The 20,543-nt window shown below is 38.6% G+C and overlaps 1 protein-coding gene across 1 annotated transcript in view; it reads right to left on the minus strand.

Annotated features, from left to right (window-relative positions):
- The window catches only part of serinc1 (serine incorporator 1), a 29,617-nt gene extending 10,255 nt beyond the window's left edge, over positions 1–19,362 (minus strand). The window contains exons 1-9 of the mRNA XM_057822827.1: positions 19,193–19,362; positions 18,426–18,587; positions 12,246–12,439; positions 6,731–6,810; positions 3,653–3,790; positions 3,358–3,527; positions 3,119–3,209; positions 1,875–2,016; positions 1,562–1,786 (exon numbers count right to left, since the gene is read on the minus strand). Of these exons, the coding sequence (XP_057678810.1) occupies positions 1,562–1,786; positions 1,875–2,016; positions 3,119–3,209; positions 3,358–3,527; positions 3,653–3,790; positions 6,731–6,810; positions 12,246–12,439; positions 18,426–18,587; positions 19,193–19,231 (1,241 nt within the window). The 5' untranslated portion in view covers positions 19,232–19,362. The remainder of the gene's footprint in view (positions 1–1,561; positions 1,787–1,874; positions 2,017–3,118; positions 3,210–3,357; positions 3,528–3,652; positions 3,791–6,730; positions 6,811–12,245; positions 12,440–18,425; positions 18,588–19,192) is intronic.
- Positions 19,363–20,543: the final 1,181 nt, after the last annotated feature.

Consider the following 20,543-nt stretch of genomic DNA (forward strand, 5'->3'; position numbering starts at 1 on the left):
CCTTAAAATGTTATTATTTATTTTGTTTCAGTGCTCCTTACGGCAGCTTGTTCTTTTGTGTGTTCTGATGCGAGTCATTAAAATAAAGAATGTTATTTAAAAGTTTTTTTGTTTATTTTTGTATATGCAGCTGTTGCTCTCCTTGTCAGAGAAGCGCGTCCATGCATCTGAGCACAATATCCCAAACAGAAATATATTTAACATACATTTCCAGCGTTATTTCGTTGTGTACGTGCATTTATAACGATCATAAAAATATGTACTTTTTAAACATTAAGAAAACTTTTTTCTGCCAACTCGAAGAAATTAAAATAAATGTCTGTTGCTGCATTTTGCCAAGTAAATGAGCCTGAACTATCCACCTGATAGAACAGACACACAAATATAAACGATATAAATGTTTATTGAATATACATCTTACAGTCGTGTTTATCTGGGAGAATTTGTTACGAAAGACAGGTTTTAATTTATCATTATGCACACAAGCATCGTCACAATTGTGATCACACAACGCAAACATGCATTGCATCCCCGCATTTGCTCCTCCTGCTGAGTCCTCACAAATAAAAGGGGCTCGGGCCTACAAATGAAACGTACATTTTCGGGGGGGTTTCGGGCTCCAGCCTACAAATAAAACGTAAAATTTCAGGCTCTCGGCCTTTAATACACGCGGGGCGGGTCGGGCTGGATTTTTTAGGCCCGAACTAAGCTTTAATTGAGAGAGCAGAGAGATAGAACATAACATAACAATGGCTGAAGCGGAGAAAGTGGGAGCGAGAAAGATTATTGATGCACCTAACACATTGAAAGCAGACATCTGGAGACATTTTGGCTTCTACGAGGTTGGTGGGAAACTTGACCAGAGTTATACGGTGTGTAAAAAATGAAACATGAGAATAATAATACAAATGGGGAAACCAAATCCGTTGCATCACCGGAATTGCGCAGGGAAGATTTTTGAACGTACTTATATATTTTAAAATGCGCTGAATCGATTCGGCTTGTTGCCCGCATTGAATCGAATCGTCCATGCCCCGCATCGGGATGCATTGCCACATCGATTATTGTTGACACCCTTAAAGACTGGTGACAGCCATACTTTTCATTGTGTCGAAGTGTCATTTTGTCAGTGTTGTCCCATGAAAAGATATACTTAAATATCTGCAGAAATGCGAGGGGTGTACTCACTTTTGTGATACACTGTATACAGTTCAAGTATTAGGTCTAGTGACGCCCCTGCAGTGATCTCTCTCTAATTCGCAGTTCAGGTTTTGCTGATTCAGTTTAAAAAAGTATTCCTCAAAAAATAAAAATGAAAAAAATACCCATCGTTTCATTTTGAGGTACGAGACAGAATCCTTCGCAGCAAAACAAACATGACTTGGGATTTGTAAATGTCCACGTGCACGCATACAAGGCACGTGACTTGTTTTTGGGGAGTTTTGGAGGGAAATTCTTACATTCTTAGCAGTTTTTCAATTTTCGCGGGGGTTCTGGTTCTCATGAACCGTGAAAAACAAGGGATCACTGCATTGTGAGTGTGCCATTCCGCACTGCTTACCTGTACCAATTGGTAAGCGTCATCATGATGTAGAGTGAAGCCAGGAACAGCATGAAGTGGAAGAAGGAATAGGAATATGTGACTCCTTCCTTCTCATTGTCCACAGCACGGTTCGCTCCACTGCCCTCCTCCAAGCTCTCAGGCTGAGGCCCGTCTTCGATCAGAGCGGACTCATCCGTCCGCAGAGTCAGTTTGTTCACCTGAGCGTTGGATGAGTTACGAATACTGCAGGAGAAGTGAAAGACAGTCTAGAGAGGCAGTCTATGCAGAGAGACAAGGCCAACGGTACTGAAAAGCTCAACTCTTGCCATACCTTGAGTACAAAACACACATAAGGAAGAGGATCAATCCCACAATGCCCTGGGCGTCCCACCACTCAACAACATGGTCCTGACCTGCAGGGGTGGTGGTGTTCAGCCCAATGATACCCAGGAGGCTGGGGTTGCACTTCCTATCTGTGAGACCAGACAAAAATAAGTTTAAAGAGTACTGTGAAGGTTACAGAGGTCTGCACATAATGGCAACTTTAGTAGGATAAAAATTAACAAGTGTAATAATTAAAAAGCAGTGCTGTACTTTTTAAAAGGACCAATATGCAAGATTGGTGGCCAAAAATAGTACTGCAACCAGGATGGAAATATTGATAAAATATAGATAAGTGCTTTGCATTTAAGAATCATGTGTGATCATACCAATGTTGCATTTTAATCAGAAACTACAAAATGCAATTTCTGGAGAAATTGTGTGGGTAGCTTTGCTGTGCTGTATACTTGTAGTACAAATGCATACCACTGCATGTACTTTTAGACTCTTAGTGCAAATGCACACCAGTGCACAAACTTGTCGACTCTTAGTGCAAATGCACGCCAGTGCACAAACTTGTCGACTTGTAGTGCAAATGCACGCCAGTGCACATACTTGTAGACTTGTAGTGCAAATGCACACCGATGCTCGTGCTTGTAGACTTGTACTACAAATGCACGCCAGGACACATACTTGTAGACTTGTAGTACAAATACATTTCACTGCACGTACTTGTAGACTTTTAGTACAAGTCCACGCCAAAGCACTTACTTGTAGACTTGTAGTACAAATACACGCCACTGCACGTACTTGTAGACTTGTAATACAAATACATGCCAGAACATGCACTTATAGACTTGAAATACATGCACTTGTAGACTTGAAGTACAAGTACATGCACTTGTACACTTGCAGTACAAGTACATGTACTTGTAGACTTGAAGTACAAGTACACACCAGTACACATACTTGTAGACTTGCAGTACATGTACACGCCAGTACACATACTTGGTATGCTGACATAATTCTACATGATGAATAGTTGGGGGTGCTGCTGGCTCCGGTGGCCCAAGCCCTTGCTCGTTGGGGCAAGGGCAGCTGGTTGGGGGCCCCCTACTGGTTGGGGGCCTAAGGCGATCGGCTACTTCGCCTGAATGTTAGATCCGCCTATGCTAATCTTACATATTGCTCGTTTAAGCCTAAAATTTCAACATTAAAGCTATTTACTCGTATGTATGAATCGTGTGCTCTTACCAGGCTCGTTGGTCATTGCGGACCATGTCAAATACATAGTGTACAGGGTCACCAGGGAGGACTGCAGCAGGCCAGACCTGGGCTGGGACTCCTTTGCGCATGAAAAAAAAAAAAAAAAAAGTTAAAAAACGGCTTCAGTAAAAACAAAACAAAACAACAATCACTATCATCTCATCCAGTCAAAGTGATTGTTCAATTTGCCATTGAATGTAACCTTGCACAAGAAAACTGATTATTACCTGGATCTGAGGCAGGACGGAAATGACCGAGGCACCGAGACAGAGCAGCATGTTGATGCTGATGAAGACCTTGTTCTCGGTGCATCCATCAGAGTGGGTGTAATAGACGTAGAACAGGACCACAGCCACCAGAGAAAACATGTAGTTGAGTGCGGTGACTGACAGCAGGGCTGCAATCATAGCAAATACTTAATATGTACATCTCTACACAAGTAACAATCCAACAAAATGTCTTAATTGTTCAACGACGGCCACAAAATATTTAAAAACATTTCTATTTGTTTTGGGTGCTTACCTGCATACCAGCAGCGTGAATTACCCTCCTCCATCTTCTCCACCCAGGACTCATTCCAGGAATGGGCAAAGTCAATGAGCAAAACCAGCTGGATGAGGATGAAGCAGAACGCGCCTGCCATACCGATGTAGAACCACACTACAAAATACAGGATTAGAAAGCGTTATTGCGTTATTTCTGGTCATACGGAAAACTACGTCGATCTGAATTCAAACGTTTGGCGGCTTCTTGGCTGTAATTAAAGTGGATAATCACAACAGGAGGCTCAAAACATTGAAGCCGTTATCAAGTGTGCCTGCTGAAACTCAAACTGACACGTAGTTTATGAAAAGCAATTTTTAAAAAATTGCTTCAAACGCTTACAATGATGACCTGAAACTTAAGATTAATTCAGTCTAGTACTACCAAACCAACAAACGCAGTACTTCTTTTTATGATGAAACACACTCAGCAAAAATAGTACATTAATTTCAAATAATTAAATTAGGGCTGTCAAAATGATTGCGTTAACGGGCGGTAATTAAGTTTTTAAATTAATCACGTTAAAATATTAAACGCATTTAACGCATGTGCAGAACGACCCACACACGCATTGCCACGAACAGACTACAATGGCGTTGTTTTATGTATATTGAGAGGTAAGAGGCAGAGAGACAAGCAAGTGGAGTGGACACAGGCATTCATTGGAGCCGCACTATTCATTGGTATTAGCTTTGGCATCTCTTCCGCAACAATTATAACTATTGTGGAGAGCTACGTGGGGAAGAATGACAGGAGATGATCTTTTTCTTAACACCCTGTATTAAACACAACGCAGAGAAGATATACTATTTGCAGCCATCACTGACAGTTATGGTTGCCCAAATTCCCATCATGCATTTGGGCAGAACAGGTAATATGCTACAGTATCATTTAGTGAAAGCACACCAAAAATAATATTCCTATCTCTCAAAAAAATGCAAAGAGAACTGGCATTCCCAATCAAAATAGCTATGCAAAATAATACTCAGACTTTGGTCAAACTCTATTCAAACATTTCGTTTAGCTCAACAAATACACTAGATGGCAATATTTAGTCACAATAAACAAACTATCAAAATTACTATAATTTGTACTCACATTTATCTTTTAAGGATTACAAGTCTTTCCATCTGTGGTTCCCTTTCACAGAAAGAATGTTTATAATGTTAATGCCATCTTGTGGATTTATTGTTATAATAAACAAATACAGTACTTATGCACAGTATGTTGAATGTATACATCCGTCTTATCTTTTCCATTCCAACAATAATTTACAGAAAAATATGGCATATTTTAGAGATGGTTTGAATTGCGATTAATTACGATTAATTAATTTTTAAGCTGTGATTAACTCGATTAAAAATTTTAATCGTTTGTCAGCCCTAAATTAAACCCATCAGGGCGTTACGACGAGATGTAAACGAGTGTGTTTAAGAGGACGCTTGCCATGGTAAAGCTAATGCTAACGCGAATGCTAAGCTAACGCTAGGAGTTACATTTAGAGTGTAAAGATCACTTAGCAAACACCTTAAAAGGCTAAAGCAACATTGCATATTCTCTCATGCAAGATAAGATAAAATCTTACAGTATTCAAAAAACAGGCAAACTTCCTGCAGCAGCCTGCCTTCAAGCTGCCGCACGGTCCTACCGTCAGTCAGCTGCGGCCACAGTTGCCCATACAAATGCCTGATCATAATCCTTTTTTATCAGCTTATTTTTTCTGTTAATCAGCCTATGGCCAATGTTGGAAAAAGTCCATATATCTACTTACTCTACTCCAAATCAATGTTTAATTTCTTTTTACTTTACAGTTTACTTTAGCTTGCGCTAAATTTAGTTTTATGTTTATCCCGCACATTTTAAAGTCACTCGTTCAGTCCAACCGGCTATCGCTCGCTACCTCGCCTCCCCCTCCTTAGGTGGTGCCTCATTATGCAAGTTATTAAAAATATACATTACGTCCATCCTTCGTGACCTCACAATGGCTCCTGGGATAAGTAGTTTTTCGTGGTGCTTTCGGTTTTGAAAAAGCACTAGAAATAATGGAAATACGGGCGTAAACACATGGGCCATGCAGCGTTTTAATGTTTATTTATGAAGGCATTAAAACTATAAAACTCAAATGACATTATCTCCCATTACACTTGGTCGATTGACTGCAAGTAAAAATGACGAGGCTTCAAAAACGATATGCATAAACATGTCGCCGGCGACACGTCTGGTTTTAAAAGGGTTTAAGATATATTGTCACCACATTAATGGTTAAATTAGTTCAATTTTTATTTGGGGGGGGCAATAATATTACATATAATGCAATAATTGCAATAATTTATGAGACAATATTCCACCCATTAAAATGATGGATACCGGAAGCGGTTGTTCGCAGTTATTTTGTCTAAAGGTTGTGCTATAACGTATTAGGCTGAGGGTGCCAATACTTTTGTCCAGCCCATTTTTGGAGTTTTGTGTCAAATGATAATGATAATATTTTTTTCCCATTCTCTTTTGTGTTTTTTCATTGCAGGCAAAATAAATGAAGATATTACTACCAAAGCAGTTGTAATTGAAATAATTTTCTGGGAGAAATTGAGCTGACAGAATTGCAGGGGTGCCAATACTTTTGGCCAGCAGTGTATGTATAGTGTATTTATATGACAAAATAGGCCTAAGTGTTAAAGGTTAAACATTATTTGACGAATGTGAACGTGCACTTGGCGTGACGTCGTATTTGTTCCCGCGCCGTACTGACACTGCATTGTGTTATGAGGAATTTTGCTCGTCAATTTCCGGGAAAGTAACCAGCAGTTGTCGACGTTCATCACATTTTGGTCAATTACCAAAAAAATCTAAGATTGTTCAACTCCAAGTGTAATCCTCAGTTCGGTGTACAACTAGATACTCAAAAATACATGCATGGGCAAAAATATAGAAAAGTGTTTAAGATAATATTATTGTACAATTACGTTGCAGTTGTTCACATATGGATATTTTACCAAATTGCATGAGCTGGTACATTAAAAAATCTTACAAAAGGTACAAAGAGAACATGTTAGTTACCGGTCGTAAATGGACCCTCTGTGATGAAAAAAGATCCAATGGTGATGCCAGCAGCAGCTAAAAACTTGAAGAACCAAAACCTGCAAAAGAAAAGGAATTTGAAAATTTCCTGAACTCCTCCCAATGTGTCAAATTCTTTACTTTAAATTTAGAAATTCCATTCTGATCAACTTGAAAGGGAGCACAGTCAAGACACATCATACAATGGTTAAGGAAAGTATTTAGACACTCTTAAATTATTCACTCTTGTTATATTGCAGCCATTTTTTTTAAATCATTGAAGTTCAGTTTTCCCACTAATGAATGGACACACAGCATCCAATACTGACAGAAAAACACATGTGTTTAAATTGTTGCATTGTTGATTGATTTAAAAAAAAAACTGAAATATCAGACAACAATAAGTATTCAGGTCCTATGTGAATATTTAGTCCTATGCACCTGTGGATATTTTCGTCAATGATGCAACAAGTATTTCACTTTTTTTTCTCAGAGCTGATATATTCGTTTAAATAATAAATGTAGATTTAGTCCACATTTACATGACAAAAGGCTGAAGCAAAAACACAAAAGTGGTGTCTTGTTAAAAGAATTCCACATTCACACGACCGATTTGCGTGGTGAAATCTGCGTGCGCACGGAGATGTAAAAGCAGCGCCACTAAAACGTGATTTCTGCATGTAACTAGGGCTGTCCCAAACGACTAATTTTCTCCCGATTAGTCAGCCGACTATTTTTACGACTAGTCGACTAATCTAATAATTAAAAATTATTTTTTTTTACTAATTTAGCGATGAAATTTTTGTTGACGCTTATCAATTCACAAAAACATATTGGAACACGTAAATTCTTTATTTAAGTACAAATAAACACGTAAATAACAAAAATAAATAAAAAAATAAACGAGTTCAAATGCTGATAGAATTAACTAGTGCAAAAGAATGGAATGTAAACATTCAGAACACTGACTTTGCCTTTCCAACATGATTCAAAACAATTCTTAAAAAAACACCTAGCATTAATATTATAGTATAGTACTATATATAATAGTATTATAATAATTATATCATTCTTTGCCAATCAGATTTTTCAAAAAGGGTGTCATTTGAAATGTATTCTTAGCGTAGAATCTGAATTTTGAAGTATGTGGGATTAACTCCAGAAATCGCTATTTATATGAAGAACATGACATGCTTTTATTTTGAAATGCTCACCGGAAGTACGTTCGCTAAACCGCTAACTTCAGCTTTACACTCCGCAAAAAAAGCACTTTTTGTAATTGGATGTAGTGTCAGTAATAGATTTTTTTTGGTCATTTTTTTCGTTTGCAAATGCTGTTAACCAGCGATTTTTAATGTTTGAAGTTTCACCTTTTAACCACAAGTTTGCTTTCACGAGACGACTGCCAATGTTTTATAGCAGGCTAAAAAGTAAGTTGCCTTTTTCCCCCCATTCCCCTCAGTGTAGCAGTGCTAACGTTACAGTGTTTAATATAGATGTGTTTTCTTATTTTGTCGTCTGAACTTTAATTCTATAGCGTGTTGATAAGAGAAAGGAACTGGAGTCTCATATGCCATCAGCATGCACGCACCAATGTATGCACGCACGCATGCACGTGCGCAGCAATAAAAGGCAGCCGTGAAAATTACCGGCCTCATTTTTATTTGCCGTACGATAAATTGACTCATTGCATATCGTGACAGGCTTAGCAACTTCAATGAAACATGTCGTTAGTTAGTTAGATGGACTTAGAAACTGGGTGACGGCGCTTTAGGTGTTTATTCACGGCCGACGTGCAGCCAAGCTTGACATTGATGAGACAGAACAAAAGAGTGTACCCTCCTTTGTTTCTTTGAAATAAGTCAATGCTTTGGACACTCTGGTGCGCTTTTTTTTGGCTTTGTGCCGCTTTCCCCACTTGCATACAGAGCTTCCGACATTCTGAACTTTCCACGTATATATTTTTTTAACCCTTCATTAACCGTCGACGGGATGTTTTGCTCGTCGACGGATTTACGTCATCGATGACGTCGATTATGTCGACTAGTCGGGACAGCTCTACATGTAAATGGCCCTTCTGCTCCGCTATTTCCTTTTTCCTTTCCTATCTGAAATGTTCTTCTCTGGTCTAAAATGATGTGATGAGCGAAGTCAATTGACCCGTCGCAAACTCCAGCCCCAAACGGCAACTGACCAATCATATGTCCTAGTTATGTCGTTGAGTGAGCATGATCCGTGAAACTGTCGGATGCCACATTGTCTGATTCATTTGGTGGTTCGAGATCGCCAGCTGCCATAGAACGTTCTGGAATACAAACATTTTTAACCAGCTGTGGACGTCCGAAAGGGTGAGGTACCTTTGGAAAATCTAAATAACGGAGTAACCCAGGAGTATATCAGTAAACAGTGGTATGAAAAAGTATCTGAACCTTTTGGAATTTCTCACATTTCTGCAAAAAATCACCATCAAATGTGATCGAAACTTTGTTAAAATCAAGCAGATGAAACAAAACGTGTCTGCTTTAACTACCACCACCAAAACATTTATAGGAATTCATATTTTATTGATGATAGCATGCAAACAATGACAGAAAGAGGAAAAATAAGTAAGTGAACCCTTTCCCTAAGGAGACTTAAAGAGCAATGGAAACTAGAGCTGAAACGAATACTCGAGCAACTCGAGTAACTCGAGTTTAAAAACTGATCCGAGTAACTTTATTCACCTCGAGTAATCGTTTATTTTGACAGCTCTAAGCATCACGTTTTGCTCGGAATACTTTTAATGCGGGACAACGCGCTGATGTCACGTGCGTAGAGGAAGAAGCAAAAAAAAACTTACTGCAGCCGACAACCGCTACAAACGACGCCGACGTTGCTAAATACTAGCCCGCTCATGCTACGTTAGTTGCAGGTGGCGTCCAGTGAGTCTCATAGAGATCACATGTATGTTGAACTAGATGCGCAATGACAGACTAGGCCGCGTCTGGGCAGCGTTAGCAAACAGCCGCCATCTTAAAGCAGTAGAGCGCTAAGCGCTAATAAAGAGCGCTAAACGCTAATATACTGTATAAGATTAACGTTACTGTCACTACTAGCTCACCTTACGTTAGCACTGCGGAGGGCTAGGTTTCAATTAATCAAGACCGCTTTCGATGCGTGGCTAACGTGTCTTACATACAGGCTATAACATAACATAGCGTTGTGGAGTGATGAGCGTGTCAAATAAAAACTCAATAATGCTAACTATCAATTTTAGCTCAGTAATCATTGCTGGATAAAACACCAAGTAGCACTAGTCCCTGATGTGCTCCAATACAGCCTGTATCATACATTTATTTTGAACAGTGCAAAAACTCAAAATCCTATCAGGACTTACAGTTTAGACTAACTTAAAACTTAACTAGAACTTAAAAATGGCTTGACACAAATAGAAATTTAATTGAAAAACGTAGGAAAAAATCCTAACTTTTAAGTGATGTGTGTTATCAAGCGTAAAGGCATTTTTAGGTGTGTTTATATATATATATATATATACTTTTTAAAAATAAGATCTAAAGGTTTTTTGAGTGAAAGCAGTGAATTAGTCATTTTTTAAAATTCTAGTTACATCTGAGATGCAATTGTTGGCTGTTTTCAACAATATACATCAAAAATAAAGACATTGATTGACTGAAAATGATAAAATGTCTTGTTTTCTCATGTATATCTATAATTGCTCTTCACCTAAAAATATATTTGTTTTATCCGATTACTCGATTAATCGATAGAATTTTCAGTCGATTACTCGATTACTAAAATATTCGATAGCTGCAGCCCTAATCGAAACCAATTTTTACCAAACAATTTCAGCAAGGTGTGTGCCCAATCACTGATGAGTGGTTCAAAGCTGCCCTACCCACTATAAAACACACACCTGGTAAGAATTGTCTTGATAAGAAGCATTGTCTGATGTGCATCATGGCTCGATCAAAAGAGCCGTCTGAAAACTTGCGATCAACGATTGTTGATTTATATAAAGCTAGGATAGGATACAAAACCATCTCTAAAAGTCTGGATGTTCATCAATCTACTGTCACAGACGTTGTATACAATTGGAGAGACTTTGGAATTGTTGATTTTCTCCCAAGGAGTGGCCATCCACCAAAGATGACGCCAAGAGTTCAGCGCAGAATACTCAGAGAGGTCAAAAAGAACCCTAGAGTGTCTGCTAAAGACTAACAGAAATCACTGGCACAGTCCAATGTCTCTGTGCACACATCAACTATATGTAAAACTATGGCCAAGAATGGTGTTCATGGCAAGACTCCACGGAGGAAGCCACTGCTGTCTAAAAAAAACATTGTCGCTCGTTTAATGTTCGCAAAAAGGCACTTAGACACTCCAAAGACATTTTGGCTAAATATTTTGTGGACTGATGAAACCAAAGTCGAATGGTTTGAGAGTAACACACAACGTCATGTGTGGAGGAAAAATGAACAGCTCACCAACATCAACACCCCATCCCCACCGTGAAGCATAGTGGAGGAGGGAGCATCATGATTTGGGGCTGTTTTCCAGCGTTAGTGCCTGGACAACTTGCAATCATAAATGAAAGAATGAATTCAGAAGTTTATCAGGGTGTATTGCAGGATAATCTGAGGCCGTCTGTCAGACAGTTGAAGCTAGAAAGAGGATGGATGCAGCAACAAGAAATGATCCAACTTTGAACCCCATTAAGATGCTGTGGCATGACCTAAAGACAGCGATTAATGCCAGACATCCCAGGAATCTGACTGAGCTACAGCAGTTTTGTAGAGAAGAATGGGTCAAGATTAGTTCTGATCGATGTGGCAGACTGATCTGCTGCTACAGGAAGCGTCTGGTTGTAGATTGAAGTTATTGCTGCCAAAGATGGGGGGGGGGGGGGGGGGGCACAAAAAATTTAAATGTCATGGTTTACTTACTTATTTTTCCCCCTTTATGTCATTGTTTGCATACTATCCTCATTAAAATATGAAAACCTATAAATGTTTGGGTGGTTTTAGTTAAAGCAGACACCATTTTTTTCACCTGTGTGATTTTGACAAAGATCAGATCACATTTGATGGTGATTTTATGCAGAAATATGAGAAATTCCAAAAGGTTCAGATAGTTTTTCATACCACTCTATAAGCACTTGACATCCAGCGGACATCTAGCACTGTCACTGACAGCTAGTGAGTTAGCTTATTTGGCCAAAAATAAACCACCCTAATTGCCATGAATGTGGCCCGCAAACCAAACAGACTTTTGTGTTTTTTTCCTTTGTTTTACACCTGTTAAGTTGTCGAGTAAACAGACCCTTATTGTTGCCTGTTGGTTCCAAATTAGCATTTAGCGTGTACGCTTTCCGACTGTGATAATCATGCCTAATATTTTAGCAAAGGACTACAAGCAGAAAATATAAGGGGTCTGAATATTTTCCATATCCCCCGTAAACCCATAAACCCAAAATAAAAACTACATAGCTTTTGTTTAGTAGAGTGTATAGACTCACCCATTATGTAGTGCAGCTCGGGGGTCTTTGCTACTCTTGACTTTGATCATGAGCAGAGAAAAGAGAAGGAAAAACATGGCCATTCCGAAGCAAACGCGGTACACAGCCTTGTAGCCAACCAGCACGTCGCAGTTCACGTGACCCTTGACGCCAGGAATGGATGAACCCATTCCTCCCTCACAGAATCCTGGAATCTAAAAGGAATATAGGAACAAAGATCAATGACAGGAAATCATTTTACGATATTCTACAATGCAACTAATAAACAGAGAAGTAAGCTCATGCCAGCCTTCTAAAATGAATCCATTTGAACTTTCCTGTTTACTTTGGGTCACTTCCCTTTTGGGGGGGGGGGCATAGGGGTCAATTATTGTTGATTTTTGGGCATTTACAGGTCACTTCATGTTGATTTTGGGTTATAGAAAAGGAAATGACTCAAGAAAATCCCTAAATGAATAGGGAGTGACTCAAAATCAACAGGTAGTAACCTGTAAATACCCTAAACTGAACAGGAAGTGACCTGTAAAAGCCCCCAAGACTGGCTGTGAATGCTCTGGTTTCAGTGCCATTGACGGCAGTGGACGTCCAACCCAGTCAAAATGAATTGGATGTCTAGCGCCGTTAATGGCAGCCAGTGAGCTAGCGCATAGAGTTGTTTGATATTATCGGGTAGCCGTTTATATCGGCCGATAAAAGCATTTCAAAACGACATCGGATAATATCGACATCGGTTTTGGGCCAATATGCATATGGTAGTTCTGTCATGTTCACTTATTACCTGCCTGTGTTTCGGGTGTAATTAGTTTTGAAACATTCCAGCGAGCTCATTGCGAATAGGGAGAACTAAATGGACGAGCCAACATCTGCAGCCACTGTAACATAGCAGTTCTTGCCATCTCACCACGTGGTTTGTGCCTAATACAAGCATTGCTTGAAAGTTATATTTTTCCTTTGTTTTATATTCATGAGTGTTGTGTAGTATATTGGAGAGGTCTCTGTTTTGTTTGCATTTTTAGAATAGAATAGAATAGAATAGAATAGAATAGAATAGAATAGAATAGAATAGAATAGAATAGAATAGAATAGAATAGAATAGAATAGAATAGAATAGAATAGAATAGAATAGAATAGAATAGCCCTTTATTGTCATGATACGGTTGTGGTAAAATGTGGTTATGTTATTTCATTGCTAGCAAGTTGTACTACCAGTTGTGACACATAATGTATACTTTGCTTTATTTTGTGACTTTATTTCATATTATTTACACAATGTTTTGTAGTTTTCATTTTTACAAAAACGTATCAGTGCTCTTGTCAACAGAAAGATGACCACTGTAAAGCCAATTCGACTTTACTCCAGGAAGAGTGTAGAGGAAATATGTTCCGGTACAACTAGGGCTGTCGCAAATGACTAATTTTCTCCCGAATAGTCAGCCGACTATTTTTACGATTAGTCGACTAATCTAATAAATCTTCTCTTTTTTGAATAATTTAGCTAGGAATTTTTTTATGACACTTATTAATTCACAAAAACATTTTGGAACACTTAAATTCTTTATCAAATTACAGATAAACACGTAAATAACAACAAAAAATCACAAATAAACAATGAGGTCAAACGCTGATAGCATTAACTGGTGCAAAAGAATGGAATGTAAACAGATTGAGAACAATGACTTTGCCTTTCCAACATAATTCAAAACAATCCTTAAAAAGATATCTGGGATTAACATTATAGTATACTACTATACTGTACATAATAGTACTCTAATTATTGCCAATCGGATTTTTCATCAAGAGTGTCATTTTAAAGCTATCCTTAGTGTAGAATCTGAATTCTGAAGTATGTGGGATTAACTCCAGAAATCGTTATTTATATGACGAACATGACGTGCTTATATTTTTAAATCTTCACCGGAAGTACGTTCACTAAACCGTTAACCGTAAACTTTCCACTCTGAGGAGGAGTGCAGAGGAAAAAAGAAGTCCTGTGCTAAAGAGAAAAGCAATCACAATGACGAAGATTTTAACATGTATTTTACAAATGAAATGCCGCAATGAATCATTTTTTCCCCTTATGAACTTATGAACGGTTTTCAAAAGCTTTATTGGTGGATTTTCTCAAGTTAAAGCGCCACAGAGAAATTAATAAATTTAATTGTGTAAGCAGGATCTGTATTCTTATTATTTAATTACAGGTGTTTTAGCTCATTTCAATGTATTTTATCTAAATGGACTATTATTTATTTTATTATGTGTTTATATTTTTACAAATGTGATGTAGTATTCACTTATATTGTGTATTTTATGTTGTATAACTTTAATTCCGATGTGAATATTACCGTAGTTCCTACTTGTTTTGTTGTGGTATGAGGGTCTTGTATTGAACACAGGGCTTTATTGGTTATTATTATAGCAGAGAAGACAGCAGTGCCCCGATCTACCACTCAAGAGATCTGATGGACTCAAAAAGTGGGTTACGATTGCATATTAGTTTGAAAATAGACCGGATCCACCGTATTTTTACACGAGTGACTTCCTGTCTGCCCTATCCTAGCTACCGGTAGTAGTATTGACGCAGGAGGGCAGGGTCCCCCCAGGATTGATAAATCTAAATTCAAGACTTTCAAGACCTTTTTTAATGCCATTTCAACTGAAAATTAATACTTTTCTCCCACCCATTACTTAGATTATACTGAATCATATTAAAAAAATACAGCACTGAACATCAAATTTAACCTAAATTGCTAAGTGTGTTTGACAAAAGAATGCACATTTATTGAAGATACAATTAAAACACATTTAAATATAAGGTCTTTCAGAATTTTTTTCCCCAGGATAAAATGGATTTTACACTATTATTGTACAGCAACTTCAGAAATTACATTTGCAATACAACAGGTTTCCCTTTTAAGAGGACCTAGTCAAGGTGGTAGGTACAGTTGTGGTCAAAAGTTTACATACACTTGTGAACAACATAATGTCATGGCTCTCTTGAGTTTCCAGTTATTTCTACAACTCAGATTTTTCTCTGATAGAGTGATTGGAACAGATACATCTTTGTCACAAAAAACATTCATGAAGTTTGGTTCTTTTATGACTTTATTATGGGTGAACAGAGAAAAGTGATAAAATCTGCTGGGTCAAAAATATACATACAGCAGCGCTAATATTTGGTAACATGTCCCTTTGCCATTTTCACTTCAATTAGGCGCTTTTGGTAGCAATCCACAAGCTTCTGGCAAGCTTCTGGTTGAATCTTTGACCACTCCTCTTGACAGAATTGGTGCAGTTCAGTTAAATTTGATGGCTTTCTGACATTGACTTGTTTCTTCAGCATTGTCCACAAGTTCTCAACGGGGTTTAAGTCAGGACTTTGGGAAGGCCATTCGAAAACCTTAATTCTAGCCTGATTTAGCCATTCCATTACCACTTTTGATGTGTGTTTGGGGTCATTGTCCTTTTGGAACACCCAACTGCGCCCAAGACCAAATCTTCGGGCTGATGACGTTAGGTTATCTTGAAGAATTTGAAGGTAATCCTCCTTCTTCATTATCCCATTTACTCTCTGTAAAGCACCAGTTCCATTGGTAGCAAAACAGCCCCACAGCATAATACTACCACCACCGTGCTTGACGGTAGGCATGGTGTACTTGGGGTTAAAGGCCTCACCTTTTCTCCTCCAAACATATTATTGGGCATTGTGGCCAAACAGCTCGATTTTTGTTTCGTCTGACCACAGAACTTTCCTCCAGAAGGTCTTATCTTTGTCCATGTAATCAGCAGCAAACTTCAGTCGAGCCTTAAGGTGCCGCTTTTGGAGCAAGGGCTTCCTTCTTGCACGGCAGCCTCTCAGTCCATGGAGATGCAAAACACGCTTGACTGTGGACACTGACACCTGTGTTCCAGCAGCTTCTAATTCTTGGCAGATCTCCTTTTTGGTGATTCTCGGTTGAATCTTCACCCTCCTGACCAATTTTCTCTCAGCAGCAGGTGATAGCTTGCGTTTTCTTCCTGATCGTGGCAGTGACAAAACAGTGCCATGCACTTTATACTTACAAACAATTGTTTGCACTGTTGCTCATGGGACCTGCAGCTGCTTTGAAATGGCTCCAAGTGACTTTCCTGACTTGTTCAAGTCAATGATTCGCTTTTTCAGATCCATGTTTGTATATTTTTGACCCAGCAGATTTGATCACTTTTTCGGTTAACCCATAATAAAGTCATAAAAGAACCAAACTTCATTAATGTTTTTTGTGACAAAGAAGTATCTGTTCCAATCACTCTATCGGAGAAAAATCAGAGTTGTAGAAATAACTGGAAACTCATGAGGGCCATGACATTATGTTCTTCACAAGTGTATGTAAACTTTTGACCACAACTGTAGGTGATTGTCAAGTTGGCCACCTTAACTGTAAAACGCTTGCAATTGGCAGTGAAAGTTTAAAAAACAGCCACTAAATGGCAGTAGTTTACCATTAATTACCACAAAATAAAAAAGCTACATATGACCATTTAATTGGTATTGTTTTTTTCTAATCACATTACAAGTATACAAAACACATGTTAATCCTTTGTTAGCTATTGAAGAAATTTCTTTTAATCAGATAGAGAAAATCCATACTCTTATTTAATCAAGAAAAACATTTAAATATACCAGGAGGTGTTTTACTATCACCTACATTATAATTTGCCTATCACCATGCCATGTTATTCAGATCAACGTTACCCCACACTCGTTCCAATAATAGTGTCCCCCGTGTTGTGTATCTGAGGGTGATGGCGGATCTACGACTCCGGTTTATCCATGCTAAGGCTAGTGCACCTGCCAATACCCCATTGAACATGGCTAACTCTTGAGTTAAAACTACGAAATTCACATTCATTCGAAAGGCAAACCGTGCAGAAATACATTATTGCATCTAACATATTTTAATTGGAGAAATTGGCAACTTACTTCGAAATGTTAAGCAGGTCCACTGCCTTCGCATGACCCATAAACTGCGACCCAAAGTATCTGGATGCGACTTGGTCGCCGATCCAATACTTCACATGCTGGTCCAACTGTTTGGACGTGGTTGTCTTGTTGAGGCTTTCGTCGAACATAACAACTAAGGCATCTGAGCAGTTCCTTGCGTTAGCACACAGTACTGTGCGATTGCCTGCTGTTGTGATGTTGATGCTAATTATGCTAACGGCGCGCACGCACGAGGTGCAGTGCATCGTAAATATTCTACATGTCATCTTCGTCATGGATTAAAAAAAAAAAAAAAAAAAACTTTGTCGCGGATATCATTTAGGTAGCACTGAGATGTTCTTGAAAATTAAAACCGCGGTGAAAAAATTCCAGACTTACGACAGCTAATTTAATACTTTTAATACCTTAAATAATGGAAAACTAAATTCAATGCTTTTTAAAATACTTTTAATAACCTGCGGGTACCCTGGGAGGGTGTGCATTAGCTGATTGACTTTAACGCCCGCGTTTCACTGCGTTCTTGCTGCGGCCACGTTGTCGCGCCGTTGAAGTTTCTGGTTTATACTGTCCTACCGTGTTGGTCTTCATTATAGTAGAGAAGACGGAGTAAATATAATCTACACAAAGAAACTGTAACTCGATCGACTCACAGCCTCGAAAAGTAAGGGTTACATTATATCAGAAGCTCGTTCGGTACGCCACCGTTCCGAACCAAGCACCACATACCCAACGGCTCAATACAAATACATGTACCGTTACACCCTTACTTATTGGCATTTTGCACTTGCACTCATAAAATGAAATGCTATGTTTGTTAGTTTGGTAGCACTTGACCGAATTGATACTTTAAGTCTCAGGTCATCATTGTAAATTCCAAGCTATTGAAGCAAATTTAAAAAATGTCGTTCATAATCTACGCACTTTTTAAAAAAGTGTATCCGCCTCAAATATCAGCTTACAAAATCGGTTTTGGATATCGGCAACTGGTTGAATTTTTTTTGACATATCGGCAATAGCATTTGAAAATCCTATATTGGTCGACCACTAATTGTGACCGCTTTTAAAACAATAATATCGCATATCAACAATAATATTGCATATCGGCAATAATTTATGAGACAATATGATCGCCTGCTAAATTCTACTATCGCGACAGGCCTAGTTGCTACCTACATCACCCCACAGCTCATACCACACGTTACCTTCTTCAAATGTTCCTCCATGCCTGGCATCAGCATGATGCAAGCGATGCCCACTCCGAGAAGAAGGAAAAACGCATAAATGAGGCGAGTCACCGTCGAGTTGTTTCCACTGGGGCAGCAGCGGCACAGCAGACAGGGGGCGCTGCCACAAAGACACGGGATCTGCAGCCCAAAAATAGGTTACTAGACAAATATAAACCCGTAAAGCAATCAATCAAATGTCAGGAGGCCCCTTGTAACTGTTTATCGCCTCTGAGATCAAATGTTGCAACGCTACCGTCACAATGCTGGACATGTTTACAAGACTGCGGTTTCGCAATGGCTAACCTCATTCCAGCCTGCTTTGTTGACATCATCGCCATTACGTACGTGTTTACCATATCACACGCAGGACGACTACCGAAGTGAAAACATTAACGCAGCCCGAAATTTTATACTAACACTCAATAAGAATGGATAAGGATGTAGTCTGCCATTATAGTTTGCACTGACACAATAAAATACATCATCGGCTTACTTGTTTGGCACTGTCGCCCATCACCGCAGTTTAAAACACGAATAAACAGCCATCCGTTTTTATATCGTGATTAATATCGACAGCGAAGATCACCGCACTGTAAATGGCCTCTCTAATCTGCGTTACCATTAAATCACAAGGCCTTTCGTTTTGTTATTGCGCAGTCATGCCACTAAGTGAAGACAAACACGCTTCGAAAAGGATACTTATTCGTTAAACTCAAGAATAATCATAAACATGTGTTTCTTACCCAGCTCGCCATGGAGCACAACCCCAAAACGGCTCCCATGATGGTTGATGTTTACTCCTTTCTCTCCGGTTCGTAGATGTCCGCGACTGCGAGTTCCTAAACAGAAGATGGCCGATGGTGTACTAGTGTTGGCTTGTATATAGATCACATAAATGTAGCGCTAGATGCGTTACACGCACTGCGAGCCAAACGGGACGGCCATTATCACTTGTCGGCCGTCTTGTGTCAGTACTACTATACAGTGAAATATGTATGGCGACGCATGGTTGTAGCTAAGTAGCTGTTCTTCTTTTTCTGTAGGGTTCCCTCATTTTTGTCAATTAAGAGGTAAATCCAAAATCGACACTGAGGGGTATTTCTTCAGATGCATATTTTTTTCAGCCCACTGCTTTGAAATGGCTGCCGGTTACAAATGACTTCAACTTTTGCATCTAGCTGGCTATTATACAATATCGATTGTAGGCTGATTTCCTCTGTTTTTGCTCAGTGTTGTTTCGCAATTTTTGCAATGAAATGTCTGCAATGGTTTGTAAAGCAGCACATGCCGAAAATTACATTTTCTCACATTTAGCGCCACACAGTGTTTAAAACGTGGTGTGAAATTTTTAGAGTTACTTTTTTTGTACATTTACAACATTATTTAGCAACTTAAATATTGCTTTTTAAATATGAAGTTTTGTACCTGAATGTTTAAATCCAGAACTAAATATCTAATTTAATTCTTAAATTTATATCCTATATCCTAAATGCTAAATCTGGAAACAGTTGGAACTAAATATTTAGCTTAATATGCAAATTCACATGACTGGAGACCGGACGTAACAAAATAAAAGCTGGAGCACACAAAATGCTCTTTAAATAGTTTCTCCTAAATGTGTATTTTACCTATATATATGTCCAAGAGCAGACTGCCACCGTTGAGTAGGTTTTATTCATTTTCAAGCAACGTAAACAGACAGGCTGAGCTGCTCCACCAGCTTTTATTTTGTTACTTCCGGTCTCCAGTCGTGTGAATTTGCATATTAAGCTAAATATTTAGTTCCGACCGTTTCCTGATTTAACATTTAGGATAAATGATATAAATTTAAATTAAATATTTAGTTCTGGATTTAAAGAATCAGGTCCAAAACTTCTTATTTAAAAATGAATATTTAAGTTGCTAAATAATGTTATAAATGTGCAAAAAAAAAAAAAAAAAAAAAAAGTGACTAAAAATTTCACACCATTTTAAACACTGTGTGGCGCTAAATGTGAGAAAATGTCTTAATTTTCATCATGTGCTTCTTTACAAACGGCGCCCCGTAATGGTCAGTCCATTTTCAGTGACAATGCAAGGCTATTTGATGCACAT

The sequence above is a fragment of the Corythoichthys intestinalis genome, chromosome 19, assembly GCF_030265065.1.
Source record: "Corythoichthys intestinalis isolate RoL2023-P3 chromosome 19, ASM3026506v1, whole genome shotgun sequence".
Classification (NCBI taxonomy): Eukaryota; Metazoa; Chordata; class Actinopteri; order Syngnathiformes; family Syngnathidae; genus Corythoichthys; species Corythoichthys intestinalis.